This window comes from Corapipo altera, unplaced genomic scaffold, assembly GCF_003945725.1.
Source record: "Corapipo altera isolate COAL_440 unplaced genomic scaffold, ASM394572v1 255, whole genome shotgun sequence".
Lineage (NCBI taxonomy): Eukaryota > Metazoa > Chordata > Aves > Passeriformes > Pipridae > Corapipo > Corapipo altera.
The window spans coordinates 1,736,444-1,755,106 of record NW_020884929.1 but is presented as its reverse complement, the minus strand read 5'-3'; the positions used below and the strand labels follow the sequence as shown (position 1 = coordinate 1,755,106).

Below are 18,663 nucleotides of genomic sequence, written 5' to 3'. Positions count from 1 at the left end.
AATTATCTCTGGGAGAAAATAAGGACAGCAAGTAAAATCATCATGGTGCTAGATGAGGATGTTAAATGAAAGATCTCATGCGTGTTTTGAATAAGTGTAATGTTTCTGGGGAGAACCCCAAGACAAGGAGGGTTTGCCCCTGCTGAGAGATAAAATAAATTCAAAATTTCAGAAATGTAGTGGAACAAAAAGATGAAGATGCTGTTGCTTTATACCCTGCTGAAAACTCTCCTGGCAGCTGAGACCCGATGGAGTAATATCGTGTCTGGGAAGTGTGACAGCATCTGGAAGTGTGGTGGATTTCTTAAAATGAGCTTCTGAAGTTGAGGGGACACAAGACCAACATAAGTGAATGCAAGGGAAGACATAAAAATATACCTGTCCAAGTAGGCTGCAGTACCAGCCTTCACAGCAAGAGAGGAGAGGTCAACTCCACAAGTTCTAATGCTGGTAAGATGCAGAATCGTAACCTGGTAACACTGCACAGTGAAAACGTGATAGAAAAGCCAGCGTCAAAATTCAGCTATTGACTGAAGGAAAGGTCACAAATGAGGCTTTAATTCAGAAATGTTTAATTACACGTGAGAGTGAATTTAAGACGTTAAGTGGTGACCATGAATTAGAGATGGTTGTAGGGTTGTGTTTAGATCCCAAGAACAGGTAAGCTACCAGCGCTTGGCATGTAGGCACTGAGCTTCAGAAGACAAAGTAAAAGGGATGAATCCAGGAAATCCCTCAAATTGGAAGTTAGAGGGGCAAAATCCATGGAGGGCATACAGAGTTTGCTGCAAAAAACCTGAACCAGTCTAGAAAATTCTAAACTAGTGAATATTACTCATGCACTGTATATCATTGGAGACAAAGGCTGTTAAAACATTCGTGCCTTACCTCCTCTACCCAGTGTCTTGACAGCACTAGACATTTCAGACTCTTATCTTTACCAGGTCCTTATTTATTATTTCTCAGCAATAACAGTCCATTTTCACTCTCCTGATTTGGATGATCTATGGAAAGTATTTGTTTGTTATAGATGGAGAATACACTGTCATTGTTTGACAGAACTTATTTTTAGTCCACCAGTGCTTTAGCAACAGTCTATAAAAATAAACCAGCTCTCACAGTTATCATCATAGACCAAGCCCTACATGAATTTGTTTTGGAGATGTATGAATGTTTCCAGAACCTGAATAAACCATGTGATCTTGATTTAACATTTAGTACTACTTGCTAAAAAAAAGGTTAGTTAAAAGAGTATTTCATGTTGTAAAATCAAATATAAACAACTCCAAATAATTATCTTTAGCTTGAAATATTTAAATATCTAAACTACCTCCTTCTTTGCTCCTTACTAGTTTTGTGTCATCATTCTCTGCCATGTTCTTTCCTATTTATTTGAATCTATTTTTTTTAGAAATAGTTGTTGATGGTAATCTAATATTTCACTCTTCAGTTCATTAACTACTTCTCAGAAATGCTAAAAGCCTGAGCTAATGTTCCTGAGCTAAAAGCCCTTGAACCTTTTCAGAATAGTGGACTTTGATGAGGAGCAGTGCAGCTGAGCTGTTTGGAAAGCCCTGGTTTTCACAGGGGTGATAGTATGGTTTCCTAGATAGAGTTGCATGGTCAACAGCAGCTAAAAATTGCCTGAGGTGAATAACTAGCATGTGATGCAATGTTATAAATGTCTTTTTTTGTTTCAGGAACTAAGTCAAGTGACTTGGTGAATTTTCTTTTAGATCCCCCCATCTCCTTCTTTGGTTTTAACTAAGACATTCATACATTAAACAAATGCGAAGAGTTAGGGAAATCCCCACCTCCTGCAGTCCACCTTGGGCTCGGTGGGACTGAGGTTCTGCTGTCCCTGTTCTGTAGCCAGTGAGAAGGGTGAGCAGGCTGTAGCCTTAGTTTGAAGCACATGTTTATATAGACACTTTTATTAACAGTTATGTGCAGTTATGGTTTGAGGAGAGCGAGAAATGCTTACAAAACGATTCCAACTAAACATTTTACTGGTGGCTCCTTTCTATTAGAAACGTGTTAAAAAGCTCACACTGGAGAACAGGTCCTTGAGGTGATTGCTGATAACATCTACCCACCATAAAAAACCATCATTTGAATTTTACCCTTTGATCTCTGACTTTTATTTGGTTACTTATTCACAGGAGGCCATTATCCTGTATAACATGAGAACTTAGCTAATTTAAGGGGTTTTGATGAGGAATTCTATCAAAAGACTCTTTTTTCAGAAGGATTATATTATATCACCTTGGTCATGCTTATTGCCGTGGTGGCCAACTCTTGTTGGCAGTAGATCTCTGTCATGACATCCTTTCACAAGAGCCACATAAGCTCTTCCCCTGTATATCCTATTTATCTGTGTGCCCTTTTATATTCTCCTCCATTGCAGTATCTGCCTGTTTGCCTTCTGTGGAGGTAAGACTTGCTGGTCTGTAGCTCTGGGATCACCCAGAATTTCTTTGCAAAGTTTCTTTTTCCGTTACTGCCTTCCTTCCTTTTGGCCACTGCAGCTAAGTTAAGCAATTGGTTTTATGTACAGCTCAGCAGTTTCACACTGAGTCTGTTTAGACAGGGATTGCACTGTTAGACAGTGAAACTGTCCATACTACCAGTAAGCTTTTTAAAACTATCAAATGGTGATAGTTTTAAGGAAATTTTTTGAAGAGAAGTTTCTGAAAGAGTGACTGGTGACAGGTCTGTCCTGCTCTCTGTATTAATTGTGTTGCATATTCTGGTCTCTGGATTGTCCAAGATCCAGCAAAGAATGATTTTGTCCATGTCTTTGGGGCACATGATCAAGGTCCTCTGTGCTGGTCCACGGTGAGAACAGAGGTCCTGCACACGTGACACACCTTCATACGTGTTGCTGTGTATCGTGGTGGTGAGTGTGAGCCTAAGCACACATCTTCCAGTTACTAAAATAAAACAACTTCCAAAGGATCCTTGTTGGTGTCCTCATTTGGGAGAGAGCTGTGAGGCTTTGGGCTCATAGCTCTGAGTCTACCTGGAGTCTGGAGCAGGACAGGTATTTGACAATCTCTGTTGCTCTGCCGATGCTGTTTTACTTTAATTTCTCCACTAGCTGGTGCCAGGTTCATGTCTGGGGGTTTTGTTTAGCTCCCCTGGGGTGCCAGACTGTCATCCACGGGATGGAGAGCCCAGAACTCTCAAGCATCTCCAGGTGCTCACCCAGAAAGTCTTATACCACCCTGAAGACCAGTGCCTGTAAGCTTGGTTTCACAATGCCTAATTTAGAGGTGCACAAATCCTGCATTGATGAGGCTTTTTTTATGGAGTATGCCTGTTCTAGTCTGCATTTGGTTGTAAATAATTTGGAATTGTATTGCTTCCCCAGACTTCATCATGGTGCAGAAAGATTTTTGTTGCCCTGTTGGGCTGTAACTACTCTCTATAACTAGAATGAACATTCAGAGCCAGGTTTAGAAATGGCTTTTGCAGTGGAGCTCTTCCTAATTGAAGTAAATTTTCTGATTTACTTTTTTCTGCCTTTTTGGTTTTAGTGTGCATTGAAAAACAGTCTTAAAATGTACTCTCTAAGATACTTGTGCAGGATGTTGGTCCATGCACCACGGTTGGTATGCTAAGGATGTAATTCTGAAAGAGATGAGGACAGTGACTTGAAAATCTGACATTTATATAAACCTTATTCATATTGTAATCAAAGTTCCTGACTAATTTTATACAAATTTGAAATTGAGACTGGGAAATGCCTGTATAAGGATGTTGTAATTGGTTTGTGCTAAGTTGGATGCTGTGACTGTCCTTTGGAATTGTGGGGGAAGAAAAAACTGACTAAGCAGCAGTACACATAGAAGTAAAAAATAAAAAGTAACAGTTATATACACTTAGCTGACCAACAATATTGATAATTTATTTTGCCAACAAAGATGACACTCAAGCACAAAATTACTTTGCTTATTGCTCTCTAACTGCAAATGGCTGCTTGAATGGCATTCACCATTCTGTGTGTGCATTGTCCTCTCCAGACTGTGCTCCTGAGATGGAGTTTGTCTCATCTTAGGCACTGGCCAAAGCTGATTGTAGCAACAGCAGCAAATTAAATATTGTAAGACTGTGCAAGCTGTAACCTTAAGCTGTCAGAGATGTTACTCAGTTACCTTGGAAACTTCACAGTCAGAACATGCTCCTATTTAGGAGTGACTTTAGGGCTTCAGGAGGAAAGGTTTATATTTTGCTCATTAAACTGGAGTTGCTACTGTGTTTTCAATTTACACGTATTTTACTTATCCATGCATGTTACTTCAAGGTTGTGTTTTGGGTGCCACCATGTAAAGTGTGTTATTACATTACAGTTCCCAGCCCATGCTTACTAAGTAGAGGCATAGATGACCTCAGCCCTAGAGTGGGATCAGAGCAGTGAGGATCTGCGTGTCCTTAGCTCAGGTCATGGTGTAACCCCAGCAGCAGCCAAGCTCCACACAGCCACTCCCTCACTCCCCCACCAGTGGGGTCAGGGAGAGAATCAGAAGGCTGACAGCTGGAAAACTTGTGGGTTGAGATAAAGTTTAATAGGGAAAGCAAAACCCGTGGATGTCATCAAAGCAAAACAAGGAATGAATTTGCTGCTTGCCACGGTGTTCAGGTTGTACCCACTGTACCCGCTGCTGGCAGCTGTTCAGCCATCTCCAGGAGCGCAGGGCCCCATCATGGGGAAGACAAATGCCATCATTCCAAATGCCCCCTACTTTATATCCTGAGCATGATGTCACATGGTCTGGAATGTGCCTTTGGTCAGTTGGGGTCACCTGTCCCAGCTGTGTCTCCTCCCAGCCTCCCAGACAACCCCATTCTCGTCCCCAGTGTGGCACTAGGGAAAGCAGAAAAGGCCTTGGCTCTGTGTGAGCCCTGCCCAGCAATAACAAAAGCATCTCTTTATCATCAACCCTGTGTTCAGTACAAATCTAAAACATGGTCCCACACCAGCCCCAATGAGAAAGTTAACTTTGCCCCAGCCAAACCAGCACACCTCATAACTCAGTTCCACACTGCCCCTTACTTGGGACATTCAGCTGTAGCTCAGTGTGAACAAAAGAGAGAAGGGTAGTTGCATACAAATATTCTGGATGGTTGATGGTTCTGGAGTCTGCTTGAAGCATGCCAGCTACCATAGTAGCAAAACTATTTAGGGAAGAGAGATTCAGAGCAGGAACATCCCTATCTGATGTGGTATTTGTGAAGTAACAGTTTTCTGTTGACCTTCAAAACTGTCATTGTAAAAAGGACTTGACTTTTATAAAGGACATTAAACCCATCCCAGGTCTCTGTGCTACAGAGGTGGAGTTATTCAGTGCTGCTTTTTGTTCACATCACAAAAGGTCTCCTTGTGCTTTCCAAGTACTCCTGTGGCAATGGGCTCTATTGGCTTGGGAATGCAGCAGGGCACTTTAACTATGCCCAGTTCTTTCTGATTTCAGTGAAAATAAATTAATTAGCCTTGGAGGCGTGTTTACTAATCAATAGTGTCCAAGAAAGCCTGCAGATAAGCAGAACTATTTTATCCATCTCCAATTAAAACACTCCTAAATGTTTCTGTGCTTTTTTTTCTAATTAAAGTTTCTTTCTTTAGTATATTTAGCTGTGCAAAAATAGGAGCAAGACAGTTGCTGTTGTGAAAGTTCTCAGGAATGCAAACATAAGTAGACAGTTTAAAAAGTCACAGTAATGCCTCAAAAGAGAAACAACTCTAGGTTTTCAAGAAGGAGGGAGACCCTGCACTTATTAGACTTTCATGCATGATCCCTAAGTCAGCAATTGCTTTTCTCTCCTATGAAAAATATTATGTATTTGTGCACACATCTGTCAATCCACCTATATATGTGTGTGCATAAAAAGGAAAAAAAACATATATTTGATCTCTAAAGTTGATAAAACCCCAGCAGACGAGAACGGACCTGCAATCCAAAGTGGGGGTTTGTTTTTGTTCTTGCTAGAAAGCTGTGAATAACATTGATAATGTTCTTCTGATTTAGAATTTCATCTCTGAGAAGTGTTGCTTCTGAGGTCACTACACTACATTTGAATTTATACATAAATATTTGTTCTCTAAACCCCAAACTGCATATTCCATGAGTGCTCTTTGGAGTGTTGCTTTATTGCCTGTCCTAAGGATGTTCTAGAGCATGTTAGAAATGGTCTCAGCTTTGTTTGCATTAGGTGCTGCTTGGCCTTCTAAAACAGAATGGGTATCCCAATGTACCCATTATCTTTGTATGGTGCAGGCTGTGCCTGTCTTATAAACTGTGCTGTCAGGTTTATAATTTTCTTAGCATTCTTAAAAAATTCATGAGAGGATAAACTTACCTTGATATGACGATACAGTGAGGGACTGGGCCTGTCATGAAGTCAGTAGTAATAGTATTTTGTGCCCAAATTCAGTCTGCTATTTTGAAGATCCTCTAGAGTTCTCCTCCAGTGATTTGTAAAAAATATACATGATGCCAGCATGAGGTGTCTTTTAGAGTTCTGTTTGCTTCTGTAAAACGAGCTGGATGGAGAACAAACCACTGAAAATGAAACTTCTGATTTTAATGTGAAAGTCCTGTGATCAGGGGAGCCTGGACTACCTCCCTGCTAATTATTCCTTACTGTTTCTGTAGGGAAGCTTTCTAAAACTTGCCTGCCTTATTTTTCAATGGTTTTACAGCCAGTGTGAGAATCTTGCCTGAAAGTTGCAAACAAGGGCTGCGGTGCTGGAACATCTGTGACACTGATATGTGGGAAGTGGAGCTGTGGATCAGTTCAGGCGTGAACCTCAGTCCTCCCCTGTGATTTAACATGTGCTTATCACCCTCAGGGGTGGGGGGGAGACAACCTGGGAATGACAGCGCTGTCCTGGGGAAGTTTGGTCTGCCTCTGAGACCTTCCCATGTTCTCCTCCTGTGTCTGTGCCTCTGCACCAGCTCCTCTCTTGCTGGGGTGAATGTACACTGGCTGAGGCAGGTCTTGCCTGAGATCTAATTGTTTAAGTGCTAACAGTTTGAAAGTCTGTTGTTCAGCACCATTTCTTGATTATCCAATTTCACGCTCCTGCTTATATCACCAGTTAATCCTGGCTGCTGACCTTCACTTGAGATACAGCATGTCCTACATCCAAGTAACAGTCAGCACTACAGAGCTGAGAGGTGCTGGAGAGCTCTGACTTGTTAACACTTGGTATTCCTGCTCTGGGATCATGACCAGCAGAACTTGTGGTGCCTCTCTCAAGCATTGAGTGAACTTTTTCCATTTTTCCACCCCCCTCCCCTTCTTTCACCCGTATGATATGGAAATTCTGAGGAACTAGCTAATTTTTGGTATTTCTTTATGTCAAAATTTTATCATTATTACATGCATTTCCCCCCATCCTCAAACTTTTAAAAATCCTCCTTCTCATGTTGAATAGAGTAGCTTGGATTTGCACTCTTCACATTGCCAACTCTATTCAATTAATTGCGATATTCCTCTTAAAAAGGGAGTGCTGAGTAAGGATTTCAAGGATAGTCTGAGGTATGATCCACTGAAATCAGTAACTAGTTTTCTGTTTATTTTACTACATCCTGGATCATATCCCATGTGCAGTGTCCACTTGCAATTCCCCTGTGCTGCCATGGTTTGTTTTGCAGTGCTGTGTGTGCAGGTCAGTGTTCAGCCTGGGTCTGGAGGGGTTTTGAGCAAGCAGATTTGAACATGCTTTTTGCATTTTTATGTGGTCTGTAAAAGCCAGGATAGAGCCAAGAGATCCTGTATCATGTGGCTGATGCTTTAGCCATGCTGCAGTCTTGCAAGCAAACAGGGAAATATAGATGGCAAAGGACTGTGTTACGGAAAGTACTTGAACCTGCTGTGAACCTTCCAGAGGAGATAGTCCAAATTGGCTCGAGTCATCAGCTGAGGAGGCTGATCATGTTCAACATCTGAAAACCAGGAATAGGCAAACAATTTCTGCCTTTGGAGGGAATGGCTTCTGATAAAAGACAGTGGGAATATCACAAAAGGAAATGCTTTCTTGACATTTTAATGCGAATCAGTAAAGCAAGTCAAAACCAAGGGATTATTTGTAGACTGGTTAATCTTTCTCGAAAGCAATCTATGATGATAGAATAAAAGAAAACAAACCCCTTCAACAGTGCTAGGAAACAGAGACACTTTGGTTCATGACCTAGTTTCTTTCCAAAAACATCAGTGTTACATTTCAAAATTCTCTTTCATTATTCAGAGGAGTTTTCCTCAGCTTTTTACTGTACTAATTAAACACAACAGTGTTGTTTCCCTCTGAGATAATTTGCATTTGAAAAGACAACTTGTCTCATGTAACATGCAGTGTTACATAGCATAGAGTGATGCTCCATGTTTTCCAGTGATAATATTCTTCAAAGCTTATGGAGCTGTTGGCAAGTTCCTCTTCTGGGCATGAGTAAAGGTGTTGTAGGGACACCGATCTAACTGTTTGTTTTGTGTGATAAATGGCTCATTTTCTTCAGTATTTGCATGTACCTTTCTTGTTCTCCAGAGGATCTCTCTCTTAGGATTTTTCTCTTTAGAATGCCTTTCCAGAGATGTGCCATGATGATCTTGAGCTTCATCACAGTCCTTTACTCCTACACTTACAATTTCCAGCTGTGGCCCCGGTGATACTTTGCAGGCATCACAGGAAACCCTCAGGAGTGTGTCAGGACTTCATTTTTATAGCAAGCAATAGTAATTCAGCTTTCTCAGACTTGGAAGTGCAGGTTACAGTCCCTTTGGAAATTTTTATGGATGTGTTTCATCTTGGAGCTGTGCCATCAAAGTCTATCTATTGCTTTGTGATACTGTTCTGACTTCTGAGAGAAGTTCTTGTTGAAATATTTCCAAAATAAAACTCCTGCTATCGCAGCTCTCTTTGGGGTTAAGTTATAGTTTATCAGATCAGCTTTCAGGGCTTGCACTTCAGGGGGGCCTCAAGGTTCCATGGAAGAAAAAGTTTGTGCAGGTCTCTTACAGCATTTTCCATCTCTGCTGCCCAATCCTCCTTGGCTGTAACCTAAAATGACAGTGTTCTGCCTCCCAGCACAGCTGACTCGTTGTGCCTCTCCACTCTCCCAGCTTACAAAACAGGAATCCCTTTTGTGTGTCCTGTTCAGATTTAGCCTAGCAAGTATTTGTTTAGTCTCTGGTTTTGAGAAATATTTACCTTTAATAGTGCTGGAATGCCAACGATCAATACCCAAATGTTGCTTTTTGTGAGGTCCATGTCTGTTCTCTCTTTGGTGGTCAAAGGTTTGTGAAGAGATGAGGGGGAAGAGAAGAACGGAAGAAGTCCACAAGTCTGGCAAATGTCCAAATAGTTGTGGTAGAGATCTCACTTGATTCACTTATCAGTGGTAGAGATCTAAGAGAGGAAAGAAAATGCTGATACTTTACAGGTAGAAAGGGAAAACCCCCAGGACTATTGCATTTGCTTAAAAAAACCAAAACCAACCGAAAACAAAATGAAAAAAGGTATTTTTTGGTTTTCTCTCATTCCCCTGCTCCTGTGATTTTGCTGCTGACTTCCACGGCACCATAAAGAGATCCCTCTGCTTTTTCTTCTGGTGTACAGTGACATCTACAGAGTGGAGCACAGCAAACAACACTTTCCCATTATGTGCCACGTCTCTTTTTTGACTGTTTTGCTTTTATGTATCATTACTTTAAACATGATTTTTTGCATTTTAATGCATGTACAGTATTACTTGTCTTCATACATTCCCACAAAAACCTACCCTTTTTTTTCTTTTAACTTATTTTACTCTGACAGAAATGACTTTGACGTTTGGAAATGCAGTTTACACACCCAAGCACAAATTCCTTTCTCTCGATGGGTAAACTTGCCAGTTCTACAGTGAAATGCACTGAAAGATGTCACCTTTTTTGAAATAAGTTTTTTTTCACAACTGTGTTGTTTTCATCAAGAAGTGGGTTTTTGGTCCTTTTGGTCAGTGCTTAATCTGAAATTATCACAGATAGCTTTATCATAGATATGTTCATTATTGAGGTAATGATTTACATTATTTGAAGAAAATACTAAGATGTAAATTCCATTTAATTAATAAATCAGTAAGGGTACACATAGAGCTTTTTTGCAGAATTTTTCTTTGTTAGACAGAATCCTTAATTCTGTCTCATACATTTTTGCTTGGTTTACTTTGTGGGTTTATTTTTTTTTTCCCTTATTTTTTTTGTCTTTAAAAGGTAATTTATTAGGTATGTGTAAGAATATAGACACCTGGGCTCTGAACTGCATGGCATTTATTTTTTTATTGTTTTTGTTCATGCTTTTTCTGTAAAGGTCTTAATTGTGGTATTTCAAAATATAAACATTTGGGGGTAATTTTTCTTAGCTCTTGGATAACATTAAATGTATCAAACTAAGGTTTAAAATTACTGAATCAACATATATAAATATATCAGAAGTTGGTTTAGTCTTGTTTTTTTCCCCTACCAGGTCATATACTATAATAATATTAACTGCAAACCAGATCCAGGTCTCATTAAACTAATACAGCAGAATGCTAATCAGAAAATTGCCAAGTAATGAACAAACCCCAGAACTTTTAAACCTTATTAAGCAATTGTAGCTGATGAGCAGGGTTTATAGCCAAGGCTTTCATGTCTGAAAAACGACCCTGAGAGTTTGCCAGCTGGCATTATGGGTTAATTTGGGGCAAACTCAATTTTCATAGAGGAAAGAACACAAAGTAAAATAATATCTCAGTGGAGCAGGAGGGAGCACTTAGAACCCATGTAGTAAAAATGCACTCGTATGTAGAAAATCCTTGGCAAAATGCATTAAACCCTTTGGAGAAAAAAATGAGTAAAATAGTCCCTGTAAAGTATAAACAAACCATAGAATCTATGTAAGTAGTTAATGCTAGAAGACAGGAGTGATTTTCTAGGTGTCCAAAGACTGCCCCAATAATATCATAATGTGTGTAAGATAATGTGTGTCATAGATGAAATATATCCATTCCTCAGGAAGAGACAGAATAATTAAAAAAGTGCTAGTGTGATGTTTTAGCATTAAAAGGCATTGTCAGCACTTTTTTTCTTCTAGGGATCTGTTCTGTGTCTAAACTCTGGACATTTCTTATGCTTATGTTCAGAGATTTTTAGTTGGGATTGAAAGGAGTAAGAAAAAGAAAGAAAAATAAAAACCATAGAGTTTCACAAATAATGGAGCAAACTTCCATTTTTGTAGTGGCTTCAAGTCTGACTTTTTCTAACATTAAGAATAATCACAGGAATCTTTCAATTGCTGCAGTTATTAGGGAAAGGGGCATCTGGAAAATGTCTTCCATTAGCTGTGGGTTTTGGCAGAGGCTCTAAGCGAGCGTGGTCAGTGTAATTAAACTGCCAAGTGCTTGAGGTGCTGGACTTGTTTGCTGTATGTATTTGCCTTCAATAAATATTAGTATTTCTCCTAAATCTCCTGCTCCAGCTGCGCCCCTGACATCATTTAAACATGAGTGTAGCATGTGACATGGCAGCAGGGGGGCAGCATTTAGGACAAAATATGAGCAGGTTCCGTAGCAAATACCCATTTGCAATAGATTTGCAGTAGATCTCTTCAGGAAACGTTCAATCTGACAGAGAAGGCAAAAAGACCTGACTCCAACAGATTTCTCTTAGTGAGCTGTAAAAATTACCCTTTGCTGGAGAAAAATCAGCCTGGAGCCCTAAACTTCCAGTGCTTTCAAAACTTTGTAGGCTTTTGGTCTGAATCCTTCTCTTTTTCTAATAAATATCAGAATATGGCCTGTGAACTTGTAAATTTAGCCCCTGGGGAGATCCCTGGGGTTGAGCCAACCCTACCACAGATTTTGGGTGAACGCTGTATGATGAATGATCTCTTAATCAGCGATCTCCAACAAGAGTTAAATCTGACTTAACCCCTTCTAGCTCGATTTGGTTTCAAGTTTGCATTGCTCTCTCTGTACCTCTTCATGTAGACACCCCTTTATCTTGTTAACCATGGGGAGACTGGACCGATCCGATGCAACCGGTGCAAAGCTTACATGTGTCCCTTCATGCAGTTCATTGAAGGTGGGAGAAGATACCAGTGTGGATTTTGTAACTGTATAAATGATGGTAAGTGGTATTTCTCTGACCCATGATTCATGTGAATTCCATAACACTCTAAAGAAACTGTATTGCTATACAATGATTTTCTTGACTTGCTGACTTGCTGAGAAAATAGTTTAGGGAGATGCAGTAACTGGGCTTATTTCACAAATGAAAAAAAATTACTTCCCAAGAATAATACAGAATAAAGAATAAAACATTTGTTCAATCTGATTAAAAAAAAAAAAAATATGTACGGAAAATAATGCTGACTCATGAAGCCCAGTCTGGGATGATCAAAACTTTATTTTAAAATTTTACGTCAGCCCAGGATACAAAGCTGCTTGTGTTAACTGAAAGCAACTTCTGTGTGGAAAAAAATTAATTTCTTTAGGAAATGTAAATGTCCAGCAAGAAGCAGATATGTAGAACCATGTTAGCCTTGTCCTGTCCATGACTGTGGTTGCAATGGTTAACTAAGCCATTAATCTTACTGTGACAAGTGTTGGTGTTCACAGAAGATACCATGCCATATTTGTTCAAGTGTGCTGCATGTGACTCATAACTGTTCTTGTGCTCTTGGCTAAATCCCAAATCTTGCCAGAACTAGCCTTTCTAGACATTTGTATGAAGTTGGATTTGCCCAGCTGGATCACAGGGGGATAGTGCTTTCCCTAATACAGTCATCTTTTCAACTCTGAAACGTGAACCTCGACAGACTCGCTCCAACCGCGTTTCTGCCTCGAGCTCTAATGTTTGTGCAAGCGTAGCAGATAATAAATTTCATAGTTTGTTAACTCTCATAAAGGGAAATATAAATGCACTGGGAACAATTTAAGAAAGACATTTGAGTTGCAGTGTCATTTTAAATCATGCTTTGTATTACTACATTGTCTTTTATCCATGTCAGAAAGCGCTTATTAAAAAAACCACTTTGATGAGGACTAAAAATGGCCAAGAAACAAGGTTGATATTCTCCTCACACACTTGTGCTTTTACAGGCAAAAATGTGAAAAATAAGCATTCTGAATATGTATTCATTGAGGAACAAGGAGCTAAAACCCAGAGGTGACTCTTCCCCGAAGTGACTCTTAAGCCTTAGACTGGCTCTGTTAAATTGTTGGTGGCAAACCCACTTGATTTCTTACTTTTTACCTGTAGCTGCAGAAGGTTCCCAATATAATGGACCTGATGCTCTTGTACACTAGGCCAGGGCTGTGAACCTTGTAATGCTATTTCCAGTGCAGTGGTATTTTTGGATAAAGCAGGACAGGCTTTAGGAAAAGTTGTACTGCTGTCCCTCTGCAGAGCTCTGGCTGTGGTGATTTGAATTAATTTGAAGCTAGACTGTATCTGCTAACAAAATAGTCACTGTTAAGTCTGTATCCTGTGGGAAACAGGCTCCTGCCAGTGGGAATGACCTGGGTCAGTTTTACTGGAGAAGTGTTTAAACTCTTCCCTTGATCAGAAAAAGAGGAGCCTACATTAGTACATCGCATCTGCCGAAAGAATTTGTTGTGTTGTTCCCCTCCTTTCCAAACTGTAAATGTTTTTTCCCTGGTTCTTTTGTTGGCTTGTAGTCCCTTCATTCTTCTTTCAACACCTGGACCACATGGGCCGACGGATAGACCACTATGACAGGCCTGAGCTGTCCCTGGGATCTTATGAATATGTTGCTACTTTGGACTATTGCAGAGTGAGTATTTCCAGTATGCAAACCAATGTTATGTCAAGGCAAACAAGCTCCTTTAAGTACTTACAGTGGAGTAAATGCACTTGTAAGGTGAGCATCAGAGTCCAGGAACGTTCTAGAAAATGTGGATACATGTGGAGAATGTAATGTTTTGTTCTTTTGTGCTGCAGAGTGGGAGACAAACAAGTAATGATAACAAACAGCACAGCAAAGTCATGGATCACCAGTATTTAATGGGGCATTCATTTGGTGCTAGCTGGTGTGTTGGAATGTTTAGGGGATATATTTGAGATTCTGATGAATTGTTGCATTGTAGATGTATGTCTTCTATGAATTCTGAAGACAGGCACACACATAAATTGCCTTCCCAATATTGAAAACCTTAGTAAGGGAATTTGACCTTGTAATCTTTTCCCGGCAAGAGTAGTTTTGGTGTTCTTACCAGTAAGTTACAAGGGAATGAGTTCTCTCTCCTAATATTGATTCACTGAAGGACTCAATCCAAAACCCACTCAAGTCTCTAAATATTTGTAGTTGGTTTTATTAGAGAACTGAATTTGATAGTTCTGGGATCATAAATTACTTAAACTTTTCAAACTTTAGCTCAGTTTACAAAACTGCAAGTGTGATTTCATCTGACCACAGCACGGACATATTTTTCTGTTCTTGCTGAAATCAGGCAGAATTTTCTCCCTGGGAGTGGAGTTGAGGTCATGGTAAGGTTAGGAAAGGCAACTGGGCCCTACGAAGTCTTGAAGTAGCTACCAGTAACTTCCTCAGACCATCAGATTATTGCTGGTATGAAGAAAATGGACAGGTTTAATTCTACTTTTTGAGTAGGGCACTGCTCCAAATCCACTGAAATCCCTTAGATAACCTATAAAGATTTGATTGAAACCTGGGTTAAACCACAGAACAGAAGAGAATTGTGGTGGTGAGGCATTACAGAAACACAGTGGGGGATGCTCAGTGTGCATCCAGTGTAGCTCCATCAAATTCTGAAACCCCTTGTGTGCTGAACGGCTCTGTGCCATTTCCACCCTTCTTTTTCTCTGCCAGCTTGTTGCAAAGACCCATCCATAGGCTTACTGGAATGTTACAAAAATGAAATCTCCTATGGAATTAACAGTTACACTGGAAATGGCAAGTCATTAAATGTTACAGAAGTTAACATTATTTTATAATTCACTTTTCATTTGGCTCCGAGTTGTAGAGGTTTAAATATTTTATAAATCCAGTTCAAGACCAGAACTGAGAAGTCATTTCCTTTTGTGCTTATCAAATGACAAGGATGAACAGCCACAAAAAATGTTAACAAATCCCAGCTGGTTTGCATTATTGCACTCCTGCTTAGTGGATGTGCCGTGAGCACGAGCCCTTGTTTCTACCATATATTTGTCAGAAATTAGGCAGAGATTCTTTATGAATGGTGATCTGATACAAGAGTTTAGAAGCAATGTTTGGTGCAGTTTCTGAAACTTTAGGATTCAAGTAAACAGAACAGCCTTGAAAAATACTGCCTGGTTTCAGTTCACAGGAATTAATCCTGATTTACACGAGTCAAATGAGTGCGATCAAGGGTATAATGTTTAGTTTAGTTTAAAGTGTGCCAGGGACTAAGGATAAGTCATAATTCAAGGGTTAGATGAATTTTTCTTAGATGGAGTTTTCTGAGGTTTACTTTAACAAGTATAATTTGCTTAAGTAGTCGGAACTCTGTATGAAGGCAGTGAAACCATATAATGAAAATGCTGTTCTGAATTTGACACCAAGTAATGAGCACTGCCCTCTTAATGGGAATTAGGAAAACTCATTTTAGGGACTGTGATGATTACTGTTGCTCTGTTCACTTTATTTGATCTTCCTAGGTATATCTCTAAGCACTCCTTTTTTTTCTTTTAAAACAAAACCCCCTTCCTCTTGCTCTTTCTTCCTTACAGAAACCTGTGTCAGTAGTGTGTGCATGATTTGTGTGCCCCTTACACTGTGGATAAGAGGAACTCCCAAAGGAATCCATACCAGCCCCAGCCCCATACTGCTGTGTGTGCAGCAGTTACATACATGGAATGTTCCACTCCCATGCTTTGATTGTCTTACAGAAATCAGCTTATTCCTGAAAGAACACTTTGCTGTCCAGAGTGTGTTGGAGTGTGAGACAGCAAGGCAGAGACAGGATGCAGGCAATCACCACTGAGTGCTGCTGAGAACTCAGATGTTTTAATTCTGGTTCAGTACCTAAGTTGTGCTTTCTGTTTCCAGATTGGTTAGAAATCCCTTAAACAACTGTTAGAGGAAAAATGCTAAGAAAAGCTGAATTTTAGCATTAACAAAATTATATTGCATCTTGCTATAGGGAATGCAAAACCATATGGGTTTGCCAAAAGGCAAATTTGTTTAAACACTTGAATTCCAGCAGAAAATGTTTGTGTCACATCTTATCTAATAAGCTGTTATCCTTTAGATATTTTGTTCCATTAGGATGCTGTTTTCCAATGACAGTGTTTTATTCCAGGGCTGGACTTTACCCTATTCATGTCAGCTTTCTGCAATAGTCACTGGTTATGATTCACAGTTTTTCAAACAACACTGTATTTACATTGCTTTTTATGGTACCACCTGTACATTTTTTCCTCATAACAAGACACTGTCTGATTTTCCCTGTGAATGTTTTTTTTTTGTGTAGGACAAGAAGCCTCCAAATCCACCAGCTTATATCTTCATGATTGATGTATCCTACAGAAACATAAAGAGTGGCCTAGTTAAACTCATATGTGATGAACTGAAGACTCTGCTAGATAAACTTCCAAGGTAAAGAAACAGAAGCGTGCTTTGTTTAACTCACTACACTGCACTTTTCATGAAGCAGCTTTGCATGTTGAAAGGCAAAACCAAGCTATAGAAAATGTCAGAATTTACAGTACAGGCATTTTTGGGGTGATAGTGACAAAATGTTAGTTTTTAGCACTGCTGGCAGTTCTTAGACCTTGATGTGTGGGTTTACTGTACAAACAGAAAGACTCTGCCTTACCAACTGCACGTGTAGCTTGTGTTCTTTTCCTTTCTTGCAGTGAACTCTAGTGGTGTTTTCAGCTCAGTCACAGCTCATAGTTTCGACTTTACTTGCTGTAGTTGTGTTTACTCTCATGCTACTTTTCTCATTAAATTAAACAGGGAAATACACAAACCAGAGTACTTGAGAGTGGCCACTCTCTTAGAGCCATAGTGTTGGTGCCTTGTATCTTTAGCTCTTACTGTTAATTAGCAAAACATTTAAAGCATCTTGCTGCACTGTGAGACTTTCTTGTCCTGGTTTGTACCTGAGAGGAGAACAACTCTTGTGGGCAGCAAACATCTTATGAAATACAGCACATGTGCTTTATGAGCATGAAACACACATGTAGCAGTCTTGCTGCTGATCAGTATTATTGACAGGATATTGTTTTAGTGCAGTGTAGTATGAGTTTTAGTGTATAGATATACTTTTCAATAAAGATTAAACAGTGATGACACACGTAGTGAAATGAGAGCAGTGAAAGACTCAGAAGTGATATAGACAAGGTGTTTCTCGTCTGCATATAAAAAAGAACTTCCAAAAAGAAAATGTATTTGAAGTGCCAATACTTGCAGAGGGAGAACACACTTAAATGGAGAGAGCAGAGTGAGGAAGGGTGTGAGATAAGATCCTTGGGATAATCTGGGATATGCAATTGCAGTCCAGGGCAGGGGGGTTCGTTTGTCAGATGCCCATATAAGGCCATCCTCAAGTACTTTTTCCTTGAAGATTACACTGGAGACACAAGTATTTGGTATTGTCCTGAACATCTCAGAGCTTTCCATCACGATCAGTCATGACTCTGAAGATAATAAGAGGCCTGAGTGGAGTAACAAAAAGCAGCTGGCAGTTTACAAACACCTAGGCTTGAATAGGGAAAGTTGAGGAAGAAGGAAAGCAAGTGTATCTACATCACAGAAGAGAAACATTTACCCTTCTCTTCACTGGCACTCTGCAGAGATCTGCTGCCAAATAATGTGGGCCAAAGTTTTCATGTCCACTGAAAAAAGCAATTAAAAAAAAAAAGAAAGCCAGGCCCTTCAGTTTCCTCAGACTTGTCTGTTGTCCTAAACAATATTAATTTAAAAAAGACCAATATAAGGCATTCCACCAAAATTTGTGATAAGACTTTGTGCTGAGACACAAAGGTCACTGTGTTCATTCAAAGTTCATTTTCTGTTGCTGGACACATACACCTGCAAAAATACTCTGCTGTTACCACATGAGGGAAAAGCTCTGTGCAGGGAATTCACCCTGTGCTTGTATCTTTAAGAGGAAGGACTTAGGGTAGTGAAGTGATCTGTGTCACAAAAAGGTCTTGCTTGCTCGCTCAGATTTTAGAGCAGAACACAAGAGAAATCCAGAGAAACATTTATAGAAATTGTGCTTATGAGCTCAGAAATTCACCATAATGAGTTGTGCAACTATGATTTTAAGGTGCATGACTAAAACAACATTTGAATGCTTTTCTGTACATATGATTCCTTGTCAGACTTTAAAAAGAGCTAAATGCTGTGTGAGCTACACAGGCACTTACTTGTCTGCTGATCTTTAAATGGTGATAGATCTTTCTCTGCCAAGGGCAAAGTTTTAGATAAGGTTGTGAAACTGCCAGTGGAGGTTTTTGTGGTAAAGGGTTGGTTTGGTGTTTACAAGAGAAACCCTGCTACAAAAAGGTGCTGTTTTATTAGTAATTGAGACCAGTTTTTGACAAGGATTGCCTTTTGATGAATGCTCACTGAAGTTAGGACAGCGAACCTGGTAAAGGGCTAACTGGTACTTATTGGTGGTGCTGCTA

General features: G+C 39.8%; 1 protein-coding gene across 3 annotated transcripts in view; it reads left to right on the top strand.

Moving 5' to 3' along the window:
* SEC24D (SEC24 homolog D, COPII coat complex component) overlaps positions 1-18,663 on the top strand; it is a 47,741-nt gene that overhangs the window by 16,927 nt on the left and 12,151 nt on the right. For all 3 annotated transcript variants that reach the window (XM_027659038.1, XM_027659039.1, XM_027659040.1), the window contains exons 9-11: positions 12,009-12,147; positions 13,701-13,816; positions 16,497-16,621. In XM_027659038.1, the coding sequence (XP_027514839.1) occupies positions 12,009-12,147; positions 13,701-13,816; positions 16,497-16,621 (380 nt within the window). The remainder of the gene's footprint in view (positions 1-12,008; positions 12,148-13,700; positions 13,817-16,496; positions 16,622-18,663) is intronic.